The sequence below is a fragment of the Rhodamnia argentea genome, chromosome 3 (genome assembly GCF_020921035.1).
Source record: "Rhodamnia argentea isolate NSW1041297 chromosome 3, ASM2092103v1, whole genome shotgun sequence".
In the NCBI taxonomy this organism is placed as follows: domain Eukaryota; kingdom Viridiplantae; phylum Streptophyta; class Magnoliopsida; order Myrtales; family Myrtaceae; genus Rhodamnia; species Rhodamnia argentea.
Genome location: NC_063152.1, coordinates 23,438,917 through 23,463,178, shown reverse-complemented (window position 1 = coordinate 23,463,178; position 24,262 = coordinate 23,438,917). Strand labels below are relative to the sequence as shown.

At 43.6% G+C, this 24,262-nt stretch overlaps 1 protein-coding gene across 1 annotated transcript in view; it reads left to right on the top strand.

Moving 5' to 3' along the window:
* The first annotated feature begins 510 nt into the window (after positions 1-510).
* The window catches only part of LOC115727921 (sugar transporter ERD6-like 5), a 36,777-nt gene continuing 13,025 nt past the window's right edge, over positions 511-24,262 (top strand). Inside the window, 4 exon segments of the mRNA XM_048276075.1 lie at positions 511-616; positions 619-668; positions 1,292-1,354; positions 2,456-2,525. Of these exon segments, the coding sequence (XP_048132032.1) occupies positions 511-616; positions 619-668; positions 1,292-1,354; positions 2,456-2,525 (289 nt within the window).

Below are 24,262 nucleotides of genomic sequence, written 5' to 3'. Positions count from 1 at the left end.
ATTAAAAAATCAGATTTGGACAAAAGCGATGCCGTTTTAATTACGTCATCATCACGTAAGAGAGAAAAAAATATTTAAAAAATTCAAGTCTGTATTTTTCGTTAGCTAAGTTGGACGGACTTAACAGAATGATTCGATTTCATCAATTTGATAATTTTTAGTACTTGATCGTAGTTTTTGTAACTTTTAGGACTCAATTATATTTTTTTGCTCAATTATATTTTTGTGATAAATTTTAGAAATTAGAAGACATCCTTTTACAAGATAAACCTAATGTATTTGAAATTTTCCGCTTTCCTTTCCAGAGTTTTTCAAGCAAAAGGGAGAAAAAAACAGTTAAATGGCCCCTACTGGACACGTGGCGACTAGCTTGTGCGCAACCCGTCTCCTTCTTGGCTCTCTCTCTCCATCCCTTGAAACAACACCCCCCCCCCCCCCTTCTCTCTCTCACACCAACCCCGACTGTCCTTCATATGCTCGGTCTGGTAGCCGACTCATGCTCTTCAAGGGATGGAGAGAGAGAGCCAAGAAGGAGACGGGTTGCGCACAAGCTCTCTGCTTCTCCGCAACTATGGAAAATCCATGTCTTCAAGTGATCACTCGGTCACGCCTCCGGTCGCTTTAGCACGCTCGTTGCCGTTTGCGGGTCTTTCGCCACCGGGTGTACTGTGAGAATTATTGCATCAAGTCCTTTCGTTAATTGTGTGCACATAGTTTGATCACTAGGAAACCTGCTCAATTTTCTGTCAAGCACACTTTTTTTGGTTTTTGGCTTTCCCGCGACAGGGTTCTTCAAATTCGAGTGAACGCTTCGTTAGAAAAAGGAGGAGGATGAAGCCAATTGCTCGGCCCATGTTTGTCTTTTAGCAACTTTCATTCTGGAAAAAAAATGGTCGTTTTCGCCTTGGCATTCGTCCGATGTTACAACGAGCAAGATCCTTGTCCGCAATTCTCGTTGAATGTCCGGTTGTCTTTTTTGTTTGTTTGTTGGGGCGTGTGGGGAGCGAAAGGGAATAATGTTGCAGAAGCACCTGCCGAGGATGACATGGTTTAATGGGCGAAAGATATTATGCTGACCTGGATTTTTCAAGAATGTCATAATTCAGGGAAATTTAAAAGACTAAAGTTGCTTCTTTGGGATTAATTAAGTTTGTTATGGAAACTCAGGTTGGGAGAGAGACATAAAATAATTAGATTTCTCTAACGGCTCTGTTTAGACCGTAGTCTCTCATATAGTTACTCTTCACCAGGTAGAAGTTACCATAACCAGTGGCGTATTTTTATAATGCAGTCGGGGTATTCGTCGCCCGCCGAGTCGGGCATAATGGAGGATCCGGGGCTCTCTACGACAGCAGTGAGTCCTATCAAGCATACATGCTACATGTTCTCTGTGTATTGCTAGAAAGTATAATGAATTGCTACCAGCTTCAGCCAATTCTTTGTTCGGTGACATTCTAGGCTGAATCTCTGCTAATATCATCTTGAATCTCATTTTAACGGTTAGAATATGTCTTGAGCTTCAGATCGTAGGGCGTAAAGCGATCGTAGTATATGAACAATTTCCGCACTGTGGCATTTATTAGAAGTAATCATGCGATCCATGTCCCTCCTTTGAATAATGTTTTACTCTTGAAGGATTCTTTTCGCCTTCCACTACTTCTCAACATGTGACGTCTTGGAATGTCCTTTGAACTTGTCCGCCTCTTTATCCTCAAAAGTGCATTTGCCTGCCTCTTTTGTTTTCTTCCTAGTCCCAAGTTGGACTTCGAGACTTGGGAAATAATTGTTTCTTTGTCATGTCTTGGTGGAGATCTCTTTTGCGCACGAAAGAGAGGTGATCGTACTCTTTCCCGCCAACTTGAAGAGCGTGTATTGTCGGCCACTTGACTAGCCGGCGATGGGCTTCTTTCACCAAAAAGTCAACGATGGTGGGCAAGATCTTCTCTTGGCCACAAATAGAGGAGACCCATCGTGTTTGAAGCGTGCCTTTGAGCACCAACGAAGGGAGGTTTTGCCTATGTGAGTGTTCTTCACGTGAGTTTATTTTTGTTCGTGAATTACACTCGAGAGTAATTTGGGTAGTTAGATTATTGTGTTAAGAATTTGTGTATTCCCTTTGTGAGATTAAAATATCATTTCACACGATATTGTGAGAGCTAAATATTATCAGTTATAATTGAAGGCTAGAAAACGGTATTTAAGTGCTCGAGGGTGATTGTAATTTTCGTTGTATCGTTTAATTTGTTATGGAATTTTGTACTGATCTTCTCGTGGACGTAGGTCACAATGATCAACCCACTTTTGTTTACAACGCAACTTTTTCCTAAAAAGCATGGTCGATGCCCCGAAAACGCATTAGCTAGCTATGACTCTTGAGACACCAATGGATAAAGAGAATTTGAGAGTCACGATTCAGGTTTTCTAACATTAGTAATCCCGATTTGACATGTTACAGTACTCGCTTTTTGGTTCTATAATAACAATAGGAGGGGTAATAGGAGCTTTGGTTAATGGCCGGAAGACCTGTCACGACCTAAAAAATAAACAAGTTAATTTTCGGGCTAATGGATTATCGGGTTAATTAATTAACTAACCTAACTCGGACTCTCCCAAGTCCATACCAAATCGCAACTTAAGGTTCAAATGATTAACATGCAATGTATTTTGAATTTGGAGTCGCCACTAATCATTTTCGGTAGGTTGATTAGAAACCTAAATAAAATAGCGGGAGAAAACTATCTTATTTCCGCGAACCGGAGATTTTGAATTCGGGGATTTGGTTACGCTAGATTACTCTAACGCCCTTTCGGTACCATTTTCATGAAAAAATATTTGATTTGGCAATTTTGATGGATTTTACTTGAAATTCAAAGATGCAATTTTTTTGGTTTTTTCTTCTTTTTTATGGGGATGTAAAACATTGAACTTTGTACGATATACACCATGGGTGATTTAGAAAGAAGGAAAACGCAGCCAATCACGAGTATTTATAAAAATAAATTAACATGTAATGATGCTAAATTTTGAGACACGTAACATGTCTAAAATAAACAAACAAATGTTCACACCAAACGATTACATTTTTGTAGATCGAGATGGAAAGGGTTACCTTCTATTACACAAAATCTTACTCACGTACACGTTATGGCTTCCTTCAAGATCTCGGAGTTGGAAGAACGTGGCTATCGTCGAAAAAGGCAAGCAGCGGCGTTGTTGGATGACGAGAGGCGAAGTACGTGTCGGGACTCGTCAAAGATGATGCTCGACTAAAACTCTTTTCTTCACTCTCAAATTTTCTCTTCCAACTTTTCTCAAGAACTCTCTTTTTCCTCTCTAAAGAATTTCTCTCACAAATTCTCTCAATTCTCTTCCACTCTAAAACTCTCTCAATTCTCTTTCACTCCCCAAAAAACTCTCTCAATTCTCTTCCTCTTTTATAGGCAAAGTTCTTCATCCTTCATTCTTCATCTTCATTTCTCCACCTTCCATTTTCATCTTCTCTTCTTCATCTTCATCTTCTCTTCTTCATCTTCATTTCTCCACCTTCCATTTTCATCTTCCCTTCTTCATATTCATCTTCTCTTCACCATCTTCCTTTCATTATCTTCCCTTCTTTATCTTCCCTTCACCATCTTCCTTTCATTATCTTCCCTTCACCATCTTCCCTTCTCCATCTTCTTTTGGTATTTGCAATGCGGTCCCCGAAGTTTCAAGTATTTGCAATACAAGTTGTGCAAGTTTCAAATCTTCTCAAGTGTATTTTTCCATCCCGTGCCTAGTCTAGACGCATGCTAAATTAAGTGTTCCGCTTGCCCAATTATATGTCAATGCAATGTACGCTAAAAATAAATATGTGAGATGATTTTTATTTAGAACTAAAATTAGTTCTAATTTTTATGCAAAAAATAGATTAGTCAAAATTTAGGCGTCAATAGCTGCCCCTCTTTGAGTGGAGGCTCGTAGAGGTTCCGCTCAAAGACAAAATTGAATCCTAAATTTTGACAAGGCAAATTATGGATGAACTTTTTGGCGGGAGTTTTAATCCCATTTTTATGAAGTGATGCATGATATGCAAGACCGTAAATAACATGTGCTAAAATTTCTCCTCCTCTCTTTTGTTAAAGAAACCTGCACATGGATCGCATACGAGAATACATGTTTTATCAAATACCTCGTAAGCCGACGATTCCCTCAATTTCCAAGTTTCTTGCAAACATGAGGACCTTAAGGTATTTGGCCTATCCGTTATCGTAGACTTCTCCCTAATGCGAGACAACGCAAGATATATGTGTCCTTCGAGATCACAAGAGCTACGTCATTGTGAGTCAAAAGAAGTGGGATCAAGTTCACAAGAGCTACGTCGTTGTGAGTTGATTAAATGTCGAAATCGCCAGTGCATATGTCTTCACGATTCGACAAAGGGGGAATCAAAATCATAAGAGCTACGTCGTTATGATTTGGTTTGGATCAAAAACATGGGTGCTTATGTCTTCATGATTTGATAAAGGAGCCGAGAATCATAAGAGCTACGTCGTTATGATTTGATAAGATGTCAAGATCGCCAAAGGCATATGTCTTCACGACTCGATAGAAGAGGCATATTGCCCGAATTGAACAATATTTGATAGGAGCACCATCGAATGGAATCGATAAGTACAAAAGGGGCATATTGCCTCGAATTGAATCATAACAACTATCATCGAAGAGTTGTTAATTTGAAAAGGGGTTCAGAAAACTTACCCGGGTTCTCCAAACGATTAATCAAGGAATGAAACAAATTGCTCGTATCGTACCTGGTAGGCATTTGCCAGCAAAACTTGCTCATTCAATAATCCTTGGATGAATTTCGAGACCTTAGGAGGGAACTCGAACATCGGGAATGTATTACCTATCATAGAATGTCAGAGGTAACACACACAAACATATTCAACAATGAGTATAATGCAATCACTCATACTATGGTTCATGCATAACCATTCCGTCAAGCTTGCATTACCAATTTTGTCCAGGGAGGTTCTCACATTACGAATACCTCGAATGTGAGCCGAATGGGGGGATTTCAGTCCGAAAGGGCTTTCTCTCACTCTCGAGAAAAGCTATTTATCCTGTCTGCAGGATTCAAGAAAAATCACTCAATCTTTCCATCATCGCATTCGATAAGGATCCAAGTAATCTCGCAATTGATACGACCGAGCCGATCCGGGAGGTCTTGATTAGGGACCGTAATGAGGGCTAGGTCAAAGGTTTACAAAGGGGACTCTAATTGAGTCAAGGTCGCTGAAATGAATTTCTTCATCATCTCGCTCCAGATTTACAAGTCAAGAATCCCGCAAAAAATGAGAGAGAAATAATCTTGCTCGAACTTCTTCGAGTGATGCTTAAAATCATTTAACTCTACGTTAACTCGAGTGTCCTAATCAGAAGAGACTTTGGAGGGTTATAACGTAGGCTAGGATTGGGGACCGAGGAACGAAAAGACTCGTTTTGGCTCAGAAATTAAATGAGAAGGGGCTTGACGTTGGTGATCATTGCCGACTAGTCACCGATCTTGGTCTTCCGGAAATGTCTTCGTAAAGAATACCATCATTGAATGAGGGATGGTAGTCTTCTACTGAAAATTGCACTTTGCGAATTGATTTCTTGGGGAGTCTTCTTCACAACAAGTGTCCGTCAAGGATTTGCAAGAGACACAATGCAAACATGTATATGGAATTTACAACTTAACATGCAAAAATGTACATTCAAAATTCAGAAGTACTTTACAAATGAATGTGCATTGGCCTTACTTTTGGTAGGCACTTTGCTTTTCCTATGCTTGAAATTTTCATATGAGATCAGCCTTTGCTTTTCTTACTCCCGACTCTCATTTTTCTTTTTTCTTCTTTTTTTTTTTTTTTTTTGAGAAGAGATTTCTTTTCCTTTTTTTTTTTTTTTCGAGAGCAGGCCCTTCTCCTTTAAGCTGAGTTTGCCTCTCCCCCTTTTTTTTTTTTTTTTTTTTTTTTTTTTTTTTTACAATCCCATGATTTTGAACCAAGAATTACAACAAACATAAACATTTACAAAGAAAAATTATGTAAACATAAAAAATCTAGCATACAAGAAATGAGTCCATTCGGGAACTCTCTGTTGACCCGACCATCTCCAATTCTAATCCTTGGGAAAATGCTATCTTCGTCTTTGGAATGAGCAAATGATCACCAACATGGGTTTAAGAAATGAATTTGCAGGCTCAAGTGGGCTATGCAAAGAATGAAGTGTATAGGATAGAGAAGTGAATGCTCTTCATCATCCTAAGGCACTTGAATTAAAATTCGAGTATAAATGCAAAGAAACACCCGAAGATTAATGGTAGTCCGAGCAAGAAAATTTCTAACCATTTACCTCGTGTTGCTGCTAGAATTAACCCGTCCGGACCCCGATGTGGGGTGGTTCTTGACAGGGGTGAAGAAATGAAACCACCGCTCAAAAGGGGTAATCAATGGATAACCCGTAGTGTTTAGGATAGAGAAATAAACGCCTCCGTCACTTCAACTATCGTACCTTTCGCGAGAAAACTCTTTACCTCGGGGAATGCGGAATTTTGCCACCGTTCATCTCGCCTGAAAAAAATTGGACGTGTTTGGGAAATGATTGCCTTTCATCATCCTGTCATGCCCCATTCCATACATCCGATGTATCTTATGTAGTTCATGTTCCTTATTCAGAGTTGGTAAATTAAATATGAGGAACAAATTATGCACAAACTATGCAATGTATGAGTGTTTTTGAGCATATAAAATGTAGCAACTTTTTATCTTGGTGTAAGCACGTAAGAAAATTTTTAGGGGCGTGGATCGTGAGTTGCCCCCGCTCATGCAAATGAGTTGCAAAACTTTATTGTCTACTTCGAGACATGAGATTGTCAAAGGCTTCAAAAAATTTCTCGCTTCATTAATTTTAAAGAGAAGGGATACTTCCCTATCTCGGAAAGGCAATGACCCCGTAAAAAATCAAAAGGGAAAGGCCAATGTACGTTCTCATGTTCTAAACGAGTTGAAACGATACCGCTTTACCCTTGTACGAATTTCTTGTGAACTTTGAATTGAAAAGATTAACTCATCCGGATCGGATTGTATGTCCGGGATGTTATATCTCCGGTTTTGTAACCATTGGGCTGAGCTTCAATCGGCATTGAACTGCGAAGCAAAAAGGTTTTTATTAATCTTTGTACATTGATGCCAAATCCCAGGATCGAACCCGGGACGCCTCGGACCACCGTCATTCCCCCAACCACTAGGCTATGGTGATGTTGGCGTCCATGGTTGGTTCGCTTTTTGCTATATTGTCCTCAAAACAGTTGACAATCCCCCGTTGAGAATGAAATAAGATTAAATTAGAGTTTGAAACGACTAAGAGCCAATTGGGACGATACGGAGTTACCCATCTTTGAGCCCGCTTGGTCTTTTACTCGTATTCTCCCAAGTAAGGCTATTCGGAATCTCTCTTTACGGATGTTCAGGGGCGTCGTCCACAAATTGATTTGCTACAGGCCTAGCTTAGTAAGGAACTTACGCATTTGACAAGAGAGGAGAAAATTCGTCCTTTAACTCTAGGCAAATTCTAGACAGTTAGAAAGTAAAAAATATCCCACGTAGGGGAACTATACATGGAATTAAAAGAGTATTCATGCGAGATTGGTTCCACCTCTCTTGCCGGCCACTTCAACGATCAACCGATTCTCGTCTTGGACTAAACACCAACAATCGTTGTTTGAAGACCCATAATAACTTGCTTCGGATCACAGCCTCCGGAGGTCCTTCATTTCCAAACAGGCTCATCAAGGTAGCAAGCTCATCATCAAAGTAATCTTCTGATTTTTCGAGCAATTGATACTCGAATTGGGCATTGTTACTTGCTAACACCGGTGACAGATTGTTGTGAGCAGCCCGACTCCTTAAGCTTGAGCCTCCGTCGTTGCTCGGGAACTTGTAGGGATGATCAACCGGTCCGCTACTAGAACCACCAGCGGAATGTTGGTATAACCTGTATTCTTGATTGGGAAGTGGCCGGGTACCTTTTGCTTGGTAGGTTTTCCCGAATTGATCTTCCAACAACTCGGGTCCGGTCGCCTTGGTCCCAAGCTGCATCGTGCTTCCTCGCCTTATCTCTAACCCTTTGAAGGTGATTTGTGACACTTTGCATGGTGAGTCCGTCTATATTCATCATTTTGTGTACAGCCGTTGGTCGTGGCTGAATTGATTCCTAGCCGTCGAACCGCCTCAATGAATATAGAATGAAGCTTGGCGGACCAAAGGGGCCTTTTCTTTTGGACAAAATCGTCGTCGTCGCCTTGGTCGTGGTTTTTTTGTACGAGTAATTGCTTCCTTACAGCATGCTGCCAAATGTTTTGGAGCACTCGAACGCAGACCGGCTTCGTAGGGACGTCTCGAGCACCATGCGATATGGCCCTCGTTACGAACCGCCGATCATTACTTGCCGATACTACGATGACCTGTATGTCCAACTCGGAATCAATGATCTTTAAGAGACTGAAACCGTCCATGTCGATCCCTACCACGGCTGTGACGACGATGTCAAAATCATATTTGTACCGCCTCGCACTTGTAAGGCATCCGTTGCTTTCGCATAAGCAAAAATCCCGTACATGCAACTTCTCAAAGATAGCAACGAGGATTGAGAGGGAAACGGGGTTGCCATCAATGACCATGACTCGCAGATCTTCAGGATAGGAAGGTTCCCATACTTCCGCCCGGAATGAACGTGTTTTTCTTTTAAAACCTTCCATACGTAGATCGAAAATGGTTGTTTCGACCGCAGACCGAGCTTTAGATGTTCTCGACTTGCAAAACAATCCGCCCGAAAATCACAAAAGTGACGGTGGTCTTTCGTGACGAGTTCCGTGGTCATTTATAAACTTTTTCTCGATTCGTTAGTCTCGCATATAGGTTCTTGCTTTTTCTACGAAAGAGGACAACTTTTTCTCTCCTTTCCGGTCTTAGTGCCTTAGATCCATTTCGTAATAACTCTTGCCTCTTACTCAATCTGTCATCTTTTTCCTTTTCCGATATGTAGGAGCCCTCAAATCTTTTCGCTTTCTCTATGAACGAGGCAGTTATTTCCCTCCTCAGATCTTTTCGGTTCCCCCTACGAACGAGGCAGTTATTTCCCTTCTCAAATCTTTTCACTTCCTCCCGAGGCGCTTATTTCCTCGAATCTTTTTGCTTTCTCTAATAACGAGGCAGTTATTTCCCTCCTCAAATCTTTTTGCATCTACCTATGTGAAGGCTTTTAATGCTTTTCCTTTCGGCGTTCAGTCAAATCTGACAAAGAATTCACGCATTTAAGCATGATGATATTTGCGGATAGTACTGTTCTTTGCCCCTTGATTAACTCTAGGCGTAAAAGGAAGAATGTCTCACATGGGGACTTTGTAACAAACAAGACATTCATTCACGCATGTCTCTACTTCTCTTGAGAATTCATAAGGGCTAGCTAGTAATGCTCAAAAGAGTGATATTTTGAAAGCCCATAATAAAAACTCAAGCTTCATGTAGGCTACAGATTCGGAGTTTCATCGGTGTTGAATTGGCCGACCGTGACATCGTGGGAACTCCAATTGTAGTGATGCATGTCACTTCCCTCGAAGGGCATCGGTTCTGCCTCCGCAAGGCCGACTTTCTGGGATGTATCCCCAACGAAATCCGATTGTGCGAGAACTTGCTCGGGGGGATGAATCGATAAATGAGCATTTTCAATGCTCAGATGTGGTTCATCAAGGAACATGCCACCAAAGGTGATGGGGTTGTTACAGACATGGCAAATAGCGATGTTAAGAGCATCCCTATACCTCTTGATCTCTCGCGCGAAGCTCTTCATTTTCTTCCTTTAGAGACGCAAGTTCATGACTTTCACTTTGAACCTTCACTGGGCCCGCTTATTTTGAAACCAAAACCCGACCTTCAAGGGCTCCATTCCTAGCTTCCGGCTCAACTCATTTTTTCGTTTCCCGTTCACGTAAGGGCACTCCTTGAAGGCAGCTTCGAGCTCTTTGATTTGATGTTTTCTTTTCTCGGGGTTGACTACGGCTGCTACACGCCGCTATTGTTGTTGCTGTTATCGAGATCTTGAACTTCACCGCCAAGGGAGTTGGGTTTTACGGCTTCAAGGCTGGATCCGGCCTCGAAATTCAGCAGTTCATTCTCGGGGATGTCTAGGTTGGTTGCCTCCAAGAAGTGCTGGTAGCCTCCAAACATGTTGGATTGAAATACTTCTTACCGCTTTTTGTTCACTCTACTCTCCGCCGTATGCTTACTCTCTCCAAATTCTTTTGAGTAAACATGCATGTTCCGGAGCCTCCCTTTAACGTGGATGAAAACCACTAAGCCAAAGCTTCTCCCAAGATTTTGTGTTTCCCGCTCTGTCTTCTTCATTTCCTTCGACACGGTGGGACCCTCAAATCTTTTCTCGCAAGATGCTTGTCCCTCTTTTAATATGGCGGAACCTTTAAGTCATTTCGCAACTTTTTCGAATTCGTGAGCCTCGAGATGGTAGATCCGTGATTCACGGACGAAACGTCCGTAGTTTCACCCAGATAATTAACTCGGCCCCCACAATAATTATTGCTATGACTTTTCCCCGCCCTTTAAATTAGGATTTAACGCCGAGATGATCATCGCTTTCATATCTTCATCTCCAACCTTCTAAGCACTCTTTCGCATCCATTCTTTTCGCTTGCTTCAACAACAATGGCCTCCTCCCCGCACACGTCTTCTCGGCCGAGGTTTTGGCCAAATGGGAGAAACTTTATAATCTCCTAGGCCAGGGCTACTCTTATATAGCCAATCATCCCGAGGTCGAAACCGAAATTCGTCTTATGTTTAGGGATATGGACACTACTTCTATTCAAGGTACCAAGTTAGAAGAGGAATATAGGATCTTCCCTACCCTCTTCACTAACTTCCCGGAGGCTTACAATCACGCTCATCAAGATGTTACTTTGGCCTATCTTGTGAGGGCACGCTATCGATCGGACAGATAACTTGGTGTTGGCCGGCTTGTAGTAGCCGACAATTATAAGAAGGCCCTTGACTACGGTAATGATCAAGTCTCCTTGCCGGTTCGTGAGAGGGGAAACTTGGTGGAACGTTTGGCCATGTCTCGTACCATCTTTGAGCGTGATCCGCTCAATATTGTTTTGAAATTCCAATGCACATGGCTGGAAGAAAGGATGGACGATCCGACCCTCGGATATAGCCCGCGGGAGAATGCCGATCCATGACTTGGAATCCGCTGTCGAGTATCACGAGGACAAGGTAGCCGAGCTTAAAGAGAAATGTGAGCTCCTCCTCTTTAAGCCGGCGGATCTTGATTCTCGAAGCGATCAATGTAGGCGGAGCATCAATTGTATGGAGGACCGCTTAAGCTCCTTTGTGATGCTCATTAGGGCTCGGGCTTTGGCTTTACGTTCCCACCCCGATGATCTATTTGTAAGGCTTTCCGATGGATGAAACGAATGCAAGTTTTTACCGATTTCATCTTGGTCATCATATTTTTTCGCAAGATAACCCCTTTTACTCGTGAATATGTAAATCTCACGCTACCGATGGCCGATTCAATTGGGCCGAGAGACCCCCCATTCGAAACGATCTCTCAAAGAAAATTGGTAGCGATGAAACAAACGAATGCCCAAATGTGAACAACTTGTGAATCAGATTAATATTATAACTCAATTATGAAAACATCGTAGTAAATCAAGTATAATATTTCTTTACGTAGTCGAATTCACCGGGTTGGTAAATACACGACCATCCATCTCGGCCGTAATCAAAGCACCACCAGGGAGCACCTTCTTTACTATATATGGACCACCATAGTTTGGAGCAAACTTCCCTTCCGGGAGTGGGACTATTGGCAACAATTTTCGCAAGACCAGGTCATTGATCCGAAAATATCGAGGCCGAACTTTTTTGTTGAATGAATTAGCAACCCTCTCGCTGATAACACCGGCCATGACATATAGCCTTAATTCTCTTTTCATCGATCGATTCAATTGGCTTGCCCTCTGCTTGGATCCATTCAGCCTTCCGCAAGATAGCTTGAGACAAGATACGTAAGGAAGGAATTTCCACTTCAACCGGTAGAACAACCTCCATTCCATATACAAGAGAATACGGGGTTGCCCCCGTAGATGTCCGGATCGAGGTCCGATACGCCATAAGTGCAAATGGCAACCTCTCATGCCAATCGCGATAATTTTCAGCCGTCTTCGCTAAGATTTTCTTAATATTCTTATTGGCGGCTTCTACCGCTCCATTCATCCGAGGACGATATGGGGAAGAGTTCGGATGCTTGATCTTGAATTCCTTGAACAATTCGTCTATTAGCTTGTTGTTCAAGTTTGAGCCATTGTCGCTGATTATGGCTTCAGTGAACCATATCGAGCGATGATATCTCGACGGATAAATTTCACGATATTTCGTGGCCGTGACCGCTAAATAGGATGCGGCTTCGATCCATTTAGAGAAATAGTCAATTGCTACCAAGATGAATCGATGCCCATTGGATGCTTTAGGATTGATAGGGCCAATAACATCAATGCCCCACATAGAAAACGGCCATGGTTCGATAACTCGATGCAACTCATTCGGAGGGACATTAATCTTGTCACCATGAATCGACATTTGTGACAACTCCGACATGCCGAATACAATCTCTTTCGAGCGTGAGCCAATAATAACCCAACCTCATAACCTTCTTAGCTAACATGTGGCCATTCATGTGTGGACCACGGATCCCTTCATGCACTTCCATCATCAAACGAACCGCTTCGGTTGAATCAACGCATCTTAGTAGGACGTAATCGAATGATCGCTTGTATAAATTTTCTCCATTTAAGAAGAACTTCAAGCCATCTTCCTTATGTACTTTTGGTCGATACGGTACTTTCTTCAGGGAACCGTCGCTTCGAATATAAGTTTTGATGTCATGGTACCACGGCTTACTATCAGGTTCATCGATCACGGCCATACAATATGCCGGCTTTTTTAATACCTCGATTTTCAGTGGGTCAACCTCAAGTCCATTGGCGATTTGTAACATTGAAGACAAGGTAGCCAATGCATCGCCGAATCGATTATGAGTCCCGGGACAGATACTCAAATGAGATATCCTCAAATTCCTCCACCAGCTTTATCCAAATACTCATGGTAGGGTAGCAATTTAGCATCTCTCGTCTTCCACTTTCCAACAAGTCAAGGATAATCGAGCGGAATCTCCGAACACCTTGAGTCGGGCTATCCCCATTTCAATCGCAGCCGTGCACCGAGGATGCATGCCTCATATTCCGCTATATTATTTGTGCAAGGGAATACCAATTTTGCGGCCACAGGATAATGTCGACCACCGGGAGATATCGAACCGCGCCCGTGCCTCGATCCCGATAAATTGACAGCTCCGTCAAAATACATAGTCCAGATGTAATCTTCCACCGACATGATCCGATCCTCGAATAATAGGCATCATCATCTCGCCCGGATTTTCAGCTAGGACATCCGCTATAGCCCGTCCCTTGATTGACTTTTGGGACAAATATTGAACATCAAATTCGGAGATGAGGATCTCGCCATTTGGCAAGTCTACCAATCAAGGCGGGTTGATTAAGCAAGTATTTGATAGGATCGCACTCGTCACCAAAAGTACCTGGTAATGCAAGGTATATTGCCGAAGCCCGTGCAAGCACCCGCACTAACGCCGCACATGTTTTCTCGCTTCGGTGTACTTCATTTCCGGGCAAGTGAATTTCTTGCTCGATAATAAATGGCTCGTTCTTTTCCATCCTCCCGCCTCTCTTGTGCTAACATAGCACCCAAAGACTCACTAAGGATTGTGAGGTAGAGGATTAAAGGTTGCCCCGGTGTTGGAGGAATGAGCACGGGTGGACTCATGAGATGTCGTCAGCTTCCCAAAAGCTTCTTCACATTCGCTATCCCATTGGATTAGCGCATTCTTCTTTAACGGCTTGAGGAATGGCTTAGCGGTTTCGATAACCGAGAGATGAATCGAGCAATATAGTTTAGCCTCGCCCATCGACTTCGAACTTCTTTAACCGTCGTCGGCGGCTTAAGCTCACGAATAGCCTTGACTTTAGAAGGGTCGACTTCAATACCCTTATTGCTTACCACGAATCCGAGCAGCTTTGCCCGAGCTGGTCCCAAAGACACACTTGGCGGGGTTGAGGCGTAACTTGTACTTTCGGAGTCTATCGAACAATTTCTTGAGCGTTTCGACATGATCTTCTCCATGCCTTGTTTTTGCTATCATGTCATCAACGTAAACCTCAATCTCATTATGCATCATGTCGTGGAAAAGGGCAACCATGGCTCGTTGGTAAGTAGCTCCAAAGATTTCCGAGACCGAACGGCATCACCCGGTAATGAAACATTCCCCATGGTGTGGTGAAAGTGGTTTTCAACTTGTCATTGACATTCATCGAATCCGATTGTACCCGGAGAAACCATCCATGAATGAAAACAATTCAAATCCCGCAAGATCACAACAAGTACGTCGATATGCGGGAGGGGAAAATCATCTTTGGGACCGGCCTTATTCAAATCTCGATAATCGACACGCACCCGAATACGCCCATCCTTCTTCATGACCGGGACTATATTGGCAACCCAATCGAATATTCTCGTAGTCTCAAGGAATCCGACGTCAAGCGCCTTCATGACCTCCTCTTTGATCTTCCTGGACCACTCCGGTCCGGCCCTCCTTGACTTTTGCACCACCGGCTTAGCCGAAGGATCTATCGGCAAACAATGTTCGACAATGGAACGATCAAGACCGGGCATATCTCGCATAGGACCGAAGCGAAAATATCCCGGTAATCCTTCAGGAGCTTAGTCAAGCGATCGGTCATCTCTTTGGAAAGGTTTGCCCCGATCTTAACTTCTTTAGGGTTTTCTCGCATCGCCTAGGTTGACCGAGACAGCTTGTTCACCGGCCAAGGGCTTGATCTCCTCATGTCGTTCGAAATCCCGACGAATTTCCTCATAACTGACCGCACTCATCTAGGTCGTATACTTCGAATCCACTAGATTTCCCTCCTCATGTATCCCCCCAAAACATAAAGTAACAAAATCAGAAAAACAAACAAGGTTTAATTGCGGTGTTTTTTTTTTTTTTTTTTTTTTTTGAAGAACTTTATTTATTTATTTTTTGTTATTATTTTTTTTTCAAAACCGTGGGACATGAATTCTTGAAGAAGCCCAACCCTCGCTCTTACCATGATGACAAACTTGTTGGTCGTTGGTTATCGTCATCGGGTTGGTTTGGGATACTTCAACAAGATTCGAAAAATAGTGCAATTTTATTGATATGAAATTACATCTTCTAGGAAAAAATTCAAGAGTGCAACACGTAATAGAAATCCCAATGTGACCCAAAACCTAAAGGAAATAGTAAAGGTCCCACGCTAGGGATTGCATAAACATAAAGATGTTACTCCGAATCTAAACCCTCCAAAGGGATCATCACATATGGCATTGACGAATGATTTGGAAGGTTTAGGTGCCGGGTAAGGTTCCTCTTCATGCGCTCCGTCTTCGATATAGCAAAGAATGGTTACATCGTCAAAACAACCAGCGATATCGAAGACCCCTTCATCCTCTTCGCACCCTATTGGCTCAACCGGAATATCTCGGTCCTTCGGTGTGTCGGGGAACACAATCCCCAAGTCTTCTTCGAATTGGGTCAAATTATCGTAACCTCCAACCACTCCAACTGATCGGAAAGTGGTATATAGAGGTGGGGGTAAAGGATCGCATGCCTCGCTACCGCGACCCATTACGCCTTTTATGTCCACGTCCTCGACATCCCGCACCAGCTGTATGAGATTGGCCTTTGGGTTCAATTGGGGCGCGAATCCCTTGGCCATGCCGACCTAAACCCATACCGGGTTTGAAGTCATTGCCAACCATTATCTTAGCCACCATAAGAGAAGTGGCCGATATTTCGGAACTCGGTAAAGGACTTTCCGGTGATGCATGGATGGTGTGTACTATCTCAAAAGCGTGGTAGGAATCTTCTTCAACATGAGTCGGCTCGATGTAAGGGATGGCCGTCTCATTGAAAATCCGGGTGATCTTCCTCCCCATGGACAAATACCAACTTCGTTCGACCACGAACTTAATTTTCTCGATGAAGGCTTGATGGGACAGCCTCCGGCATTATGAATCCAAGGTCGGCCTAAGAGAAGGTTAAAGGCCGAAGGAATGTCTAATACCTGGAAGAGAATGTCAAACAAAGAAGGCCCGATCTCGAATCTCCAAGTTGATCTCGCCCAAAGACATCCTTCTTTACGCCATCGAATGAGCGGACGGAAGTCTTGGCCGTCTCGCAACCCGGCCGGTCGATTCCAAGACGATTCAATGTGGCTAATGGGCAAATATTTAGTGCCGACCCGTTGTCAATAAGTACCCGAGCTACGTGAGTTTGCTTATGTTTGACCGTTATGTGCAAAGCTTTGTTATGACCTCGCCCTTCAAGAGGAATCTCATCGTCGCCGAATGCAACCTCGATCCTTTAGAAGGATCGTCCCCACAAAGTTCTCTAGTTTGTCCTGTTCAACATTCTCGGGTACGTGAATTTCGCCGAGTACCTTCATCAAGGACTCCCGATGCTTCTCGGATGATCGTAGAAGTTCGAGTAGGGATACCCGAGCCGGTGACTTCCGCAATCGGGTCGACAACGCCGTACTCACTTGCCTTGATTACAGCCAAGAATTCCTTAGCATCTTTCTCATGACTTGTTTAGTCGGTTGGTCATCACTATAAGCGCGTCCCGATCTTGTTATCGTGGCAAGATCGTAGGACCAAGGAACCGCATTGTCATTAGCGTACGGAAAAGGCCGAGGCGAGGCAATGACTATTCCAAATTCATCATCCACTACATCTTCCAAGGCGGGCATGTCTCGCTAACTCGGGTCATTCTTGATCAAGTTAGTCACTTTAGCATCTTCCACCCGAGACTCTTGAAAAGTCCCGGTTGGGTCAAAGCCGCAAGCTCCCGATCCCGGTCCAATGACAACTGGGGATATAGTGGCCACCGTCCCGGTTTGACTTGCCCGCACTATGAATCCATTCTTCGTGAGAGTGGAGACCTTTTCCTTCAACCGATCGAGTGATATCGGTTCACCGACCTCATAATATCCCGCCCCGATCGTGAGCATTGAGAATATCACCTACTTCCACCTTAATAGCACCAACCTGTCTAATTCCCAGCCCGAATACAAGCATTAACTTTACTTGAATGATCCGGCAAAGGATTATTCTCGACATTCGGCGGTTTGTTGCCTTGGAACAAGAATGCCTTAGAATCAAGAAGATCTTGGATCCGATGCTTTAACACGAAACAAACTGTCGTGTCATGTCCAAGCTCCCCGCGGGTAATCACATTTCTTTGATGGATCATATCTTGGCGAGCTCGTGTTACCGAGTCGTAGAGGCTCGGAAGTCGCAAACCTCTCTTACGGAGAACCGCGAGTACTTGCGACGGGGTTCCTGGTAGAGGGGTAAACCGCCGAGGGGGCCGTTGATTCCCTCTTTGTCGTTGCACGCCGAAATTGGCCTCGCTCGCTGATTTGGAATCAGTACGACCGGCGTCCGGGGTCGTGGGTTTTTGGCCGTAGGTCATGTTGACCTGTGGGGCCGGCTCCTTGTCTTTCCTTACCGCAAACCTCTTAGTTGTTGTGGTGACATCATCGTACCAACCTTTCTTCATACCGTTTCGATTTCTTCAGCCATTGCAATTAGATGGCTGAATGACGTAGCAAACGGATCCCGCACTCGGGTTTTCATAATTCGCGGCAGAGTGGAAACAAACAACTTCATGAGCTCCCTTCCCGAGGGACCGGTTTTAGCCGAGATGCCACATTCCTCCACCCGGTGGCATACCGCTTGATTGTTTCTCCTTTCTTCATCTCAAGCCGTTCAAGATCTTCTCCGGTGGTGAGCACGTCCAAGTTAAAGCTGAAATGTTTGATGAAGGCATTAGCTGCCTTCTCCCAATCATCCATCCGATAGATCTCGTAGTCCGTATACCACCTCATGGCAGCCTTCTTTTAAACTAGCTTGGAAAGTCCGGACCATCGGGGGGCCGTTGGTCGCGTGCTTATTCATTCTTGCCCGGTACATCTCGGACGTGCTGAACCGGGTTAGAAGTCCCATCATACTTCTCGAAGTCGGGCATTTTGAACTTCTCCGGCACTGTGACCTTTGAAAAGACAAACAAGTCAATCCGGGTATGTTGTGAGTCCCCTCGACCTCTCGGATCCTCTCGTTCCATTTGGGCCAACCGCTTGGCCGTATCACCATTCAACCCGGGGGCCACAGGGCTGGCTTGGGGGATTGGGACTACGGGCGGCGTGCTCGAGCTCACGCCCGTGAAGATCACGTCTTCTAGCGGCATTGTCCGATAGGGAGCAGCTTCCGTGGCTTTACCGGAGTTGTCCATAGGAGGAATTGGAGCAGGAATGGTTAGCGGTGGGTTGGTGGTGGATGATTGAAGTTTGGCGGCGAAGGCAGCCATCATTTCTTCCATCTTTCGGGACATCATCCCTTCGAAGCGCTCGGTCAAGGAGCCAAGTTTCTCATCTAGGGCAGCACCGACGGTGGCGTTGATGTCGGCCATCTTCCTCGCGACTAATCGAGTAATATGTGGAGGATCCGTGATAAATTACCTGTACGTAGTAACAAACGCAAAATGAGTACAGAGAACAAGAATATTGAGCCGGTCCATGGCATCCCTCTAGACTCAAACGAACAAAGTGATTATAACCAAAGGATTGAAACATGTAATTTTCAGTTTGTCCGCTTTTACGAAAAAATCCGTATCAATTTGCACGTTGATCAAAACATGTCCAAATTTTACGAGCTCATAGTTGAGAAGATGATGAACAACTTTTATGTTGGCCAATCGGACTAGAAATGCACGGATCAAAGCAGTTTAATGTGTCTTTCCAAAAAATCACGTTCAGAAAACTGTTATAACCGCATGTTGTTGAAAAAACGAAGGGCCATCTTAAATTATGAATTTAATTCTGAAATTTTGTAAGACATTAGTTGAAACATAGGTCTACAACTTTCGTGTTTGGCACTTACTCAAAAATCGATCATAGAATTTAGTAAAAATCGTACAACAGGAACAAGCCAAATCAGAATTGAGGACAACCGATGAAATTGTAAAAACTACATAAGCAAAGTGTGAAATTGGAAATAGGACGATGAGATTCCTAAACAATCAACCTATGAAAGTAAATACATGACTCAATTTAAGCAAACCAAGAAATCAAACGGTTTTTCTTTTTTTTAGAGGCCACGTGATCTATAGACGAATGGGCCTTCAAGGCGCGCCGCAATCGTGCATTCTCCTTTGCCAAAGCATCCGCCTTTTCTTGGGCCTTCATCGCCTTCTCTTCGCTGGCTTTGAGTTGAGCTTGACGGGTATGCTGCATTGTCACGATCGGGATCTTCGGGAGTATCTCAGTAGGGATGGCATGAAACTGAATATACCGAGTTGTGGCAAAGTGACTCCTCATTTTTCCGGTGAGCTCCTCTATGGGCCAAATCAGCTTCCGATTAGAACACTCCCGCCAAGCCTCAGAATGACGTCTCGCTTCTGCTCCGTAGTTCTCGTCCTTCTCAAATTGAACTTGGAATTCGTTGGGCCCAAGTGAAGGCGGGATATCCTGCAGAACCCGAAATTGTCGTGTAACCCGAAGAGGCCGATAGCTGGTTGCTCCATAAATGCCCATCAAAGGCACGGGTTTCCGGGTCGCCATGGCACAATCGAGCTTCTACCACTCGAAACCATACAACTTGCCAAAGGAAAATCTTAGGATTTGGATTCTCGAATAAATGGACCCACTGCGTATAGTGCAAGTTCTTAGTTCGATCCCGTATTTGTTTAAATCTTAAAATAGGGTTGTTAGTCATACCCATTTCAAATACAATCATGTTTTCCCCGAATTGAGAAAGGTGTGAGAAAAACCAGATTTGTAAAAGCTCAATTGGGGCTCGAAAAATCTTATCTTTTTCTTTCTCGTTTTCTTTTTTGGAATGAGCGAAACATGTTAGTGAAATGAAAGTTTCAGCAAGGATGGTGTTTACGAAATTGACCCCACCACAAACTTGTTTTACCGTCCATGCTATCACGGGATCTATAGCGTTCTGACGGAATGGAAAAATGATAAGTCCGAAAAAGGTTAAGATAAAAATCTTAGATCTCATGAGGTCGGAGTTATTTTCAAAACATTCAATGAGGAAAGATAAAGGGCATGCCCGGCAGCTTACCCTTCAAAGACTTTTTCAATTTCTTTTTAGTCGAACCCAAAATTCAGCAAGCACTACCACCGGATCTACCCGAATAGGTGGTTCAACCACATCCAACTCAATTGATTTTCCAATGGCAATACTGTATTCTTCCGCAGTAGGTGTGAGCTCAAACTTACCTCCGAACACAAACGTGGTCGTCTCGGGGCACCAAAATGAGCAAGTGCTTGCATGATCCCGCTTTGAACATCAATCTCAAGAATTGGCAACATGAACCCGATACGCTTGAGCACGTACTGCTGGCCATCCGACTTCAACTTACCCCATAGCTTCTTGAGCTCTAGCTTCGGAGTAGGCACGAAACGGATATCGTTGCGACCCATTCGTATATAGATCACGTGCCAATTAAATCAACCTAAACCATGGACCAGCCCAGAATAAAAATGAGATAACAAGGCATAAGAGACAAGAAATTACCGCCGTAGGGAAGAAAATGTCAATCACAAAGACATGCACATGAAGTGTGGATTCAGATTTTAGTTCTTTTAGCAAAATGAAATGAAAGACGGAACGACATGTCGCAGCCTCGCGTACGTTCATCATGACTAGTTGCTGCCTCGCATACATAGTCACGACTAGTCGGGTCCAATCATCTCGGCTTGGTTCGGTCGACAAGAGCAACTCTCATGCATCATAGCCTTACGTGCATGAGAATAACTCTCGAGCCATTTTTTTGAAGAATTCGGGATCCAAGCGGGATAACCTTTAGCGAAGCCTTACCGCCAAGGTTAAAGAACCACATAAATACCATCCCGAAACTATCGGGTGACCCGGGTTCGGTCACAAGTCAAGGTGGTGTAGTGCAATTATATAGAGGCATGCACGACATTTTAAAAGCAATCAGCACTCCGATAGTTCAAAAATTAAAATTCTCATCACCAAGCCCGCAAAACAAAGATTAGCTCACACATATGTTCTTTGCAGATGATGTACTACTTTTCATGGAGGCAAACTTACCAACGGCTACATTGATGAAGGATGGCCTCGCTAGATTCTCTACATGGGCTGGACTTAGGCCAAATCTGTCCAAGAGTGAGATCTTCTTCTCCGGGGGTTCTATGGAGCCGAAAGAAGCAATCCTCAATGTCTTTGGCTTCCATGAAGGTGCTCTGCCATTCCGATACCTAGGTGTCCCCGTTATTGCCTCAAGACTGTCAAGAGTGGACTGTGACTCCTTGGTGAACCCGATAACGGCTAGAGCTCAATCTTGGACTCAACGCTTTCTATCCTTTGCAGGTCGGCTTCAACTCATCAGGTCCGGTTTACATGCAATTCACGTTTACTGGGCTGCTGTGTTTATGCTACCCAAGGCAGTACTGTCTCGAATAGAACGCATCCTAAGGCAGCTCCTGTGGAAGGGGCCGAGACTTGGTGTTGGGGGTGCAAAAGTCTCGTGGGATGATGTTTGCCTTCCCAAAGAAGAGGGGGGGCTCGGGATAAGGAGACTTGTTGATTGCAATAGGGCAGCGATGCTTAAACATATATGGCTTTTGTTTACGTACAGAGAATCATTATGGTGCAAATGGATTCATTCCACGTTCCTAAAGAACAAGAATTTCCGGGTAGTCACCAGGCCAACATTATGTTCTTGGGCATGGAAAAAAATACTTGATCCGAGGATGGACTTTCTGCATCTCTTTACTTGGCGGTTGGGCAGCGGATGTAATGTATCTTTTTGGTTTGATCCTTGGCATCCACGGGGGCCGCTTAACAAAGTCTTTTCCAACATCGACATTTACCGTTCGGGCATCCCTCGGAAAGCCACGGTTGCTGATGTGTTTGTCGTCCCCGGTCGCCAATCACAGATTGTGGCCACCATTCGAGCATGGCCGGAGCAGATCCCACCCCTTGACCAGAGCCGTTCTGATCGCTTTGCTTGGCTTGGCCACTCCTCCGATGACTTCTCCATTGCCTCAGCCTGGAATATCATAAGGCGGAGAGGACAAGAAGTACAGTGGCATGCTTTCATTTGGAATCATTCTATGGCACCTAGGTACTCATTCCATCTATGGCTGGCCATGCGGAATCGACTACCCACCCAGGTGGTACCGATTAGTTACAACCGGATTTCGAATGCAGCATGTGCCTTTTCACGGTGTAGACCGGATAGTATCGATCATTTATATTTTGGATGCCACCACACAGCGTCCCTTGCTTCATATTGGGCGGCCAAGTGCAATCTTGCATGGTATAATAGGCCTTGGCGGGATAATATGCAAGGGGCCATGCAGCATATAGGTGGTCGCAGCTTCCACCAACAGATAGCCCGTTTCTCCTTTGGAGCACTTTGCCACATCATTTGGAAGACAAGAAACCAGATCTTGTTCCGTAATCAAACTCTCTATTTACCTGCCATCAAGACGCATCCGGAAAAAGTTGTGAAGGATAAAGCGCTGACTTTCAAGCATGTTAAAGACACACCTCGCAACAGGAGAATACAAGCCACCCGGGCCATCGATCCTACTATATTTGGCTGATAGAAGGGTCGTCCCATTTTCCTTTTCCGGTTGTATTTTGGTTGAGCTGTTTTGGCCGTTCCTCCTTCTTTTCCATAGGGACCCTTGTCCCTCTTTTGGACCAACGACACTCTTGCACTCCTAATGGCACCGACTAGTGTCATCACGAGTGCAAGACCCCCTTTTATGTAGTGTCGGGCTCCCCGTGCTCTTCTATCTACTATTGTATGGCTGCGCCTTGGTTTTGTCAATATATATCTTACCTTTACCAAAAAAAAAAAAAAAAAAGATTAGCCACAGACTCCTCCCCTTATAACTCCCTTTCCTGCAAAACCATTTAACACCTAAGGATTAAAATTCAAAAAAGATTGCCGGATCAAGTGATTTTATTTTTCATGAAATTATTCTGGCCTAAGTCCTCTTTAGTCCCCAAATGAGTCGCTAAGTCATCCACGACCTAAAAAATAAACAAGTTAATTTTCGGGCTAATGGATTATCAGAGTTAATTAATTAACTAACCTAACTCGGACTCTCCCAAGTCCATACCAAATCGCAACTTAAGGTTCAAATGATTAACATGCAATGTATTTTGAATTTGGAGTCGCCACTAATCATTTTCGGTAGGTTGATTAGAAACCTAAATAAAATAGCGGGAGAAAACTATCTTATTTCCGCGAACCGAGATTTTGAATTCGGGGATTTGGTTACGCTAGATTACTCTAACGCCCTTTCGGTACCATTTTCATGAAAAAATATTTGATTTGGCAATTTTGATGGATTTTACTTGAAATTCAAAGATGCAATTTTTTGGTTTTTTCTTCTTTTTATGGGGATGTAAAACATTGAACTTTGTACGATATACACCATGGGTGATTTAGAAAGAAGGAAAACGCAGCCAATCACGAGTATTTATAAAAATAAATTAACATGTAATGATGCTAAATTTTGAGACACGTAACATGTCTAAAATAAACAAACAAATGTTCACACCAAACGATTACATTTTTGTAGATCGAGATGGAAATGGTTACCTTCTATTACACAAAATCTTACTCACGTACACGTTATGGCTTCCTTCAAGATCTCGGAGTTGGAAGAACGTGGCTATCGTCGAAAAAGGCAAGCAGCGGCGTTGTTGGATGACGAGAGGCGAAGTACGTGTCGGGACTCGTCAAAGATGATGCTCGACTAAAACTCTTTTCTTCACTCTCAAATTTTCTCTTCCAACTTTTCTCAAGAACTCTCTTTTTCCTCTCTAAAGAATTTCTCTCACAAATTCTCTCAATTCTCTTCCACTCTAAAACTCTCTCAATTCTCTTTCACTCCCCAAAAAACTCTCTCAATTCTCTTCCTCTTTTATAGGCAAAGTTCTTCATCCTTCATTCTTCATCTTCATTTCTCCACCTTCCATTTTCATCT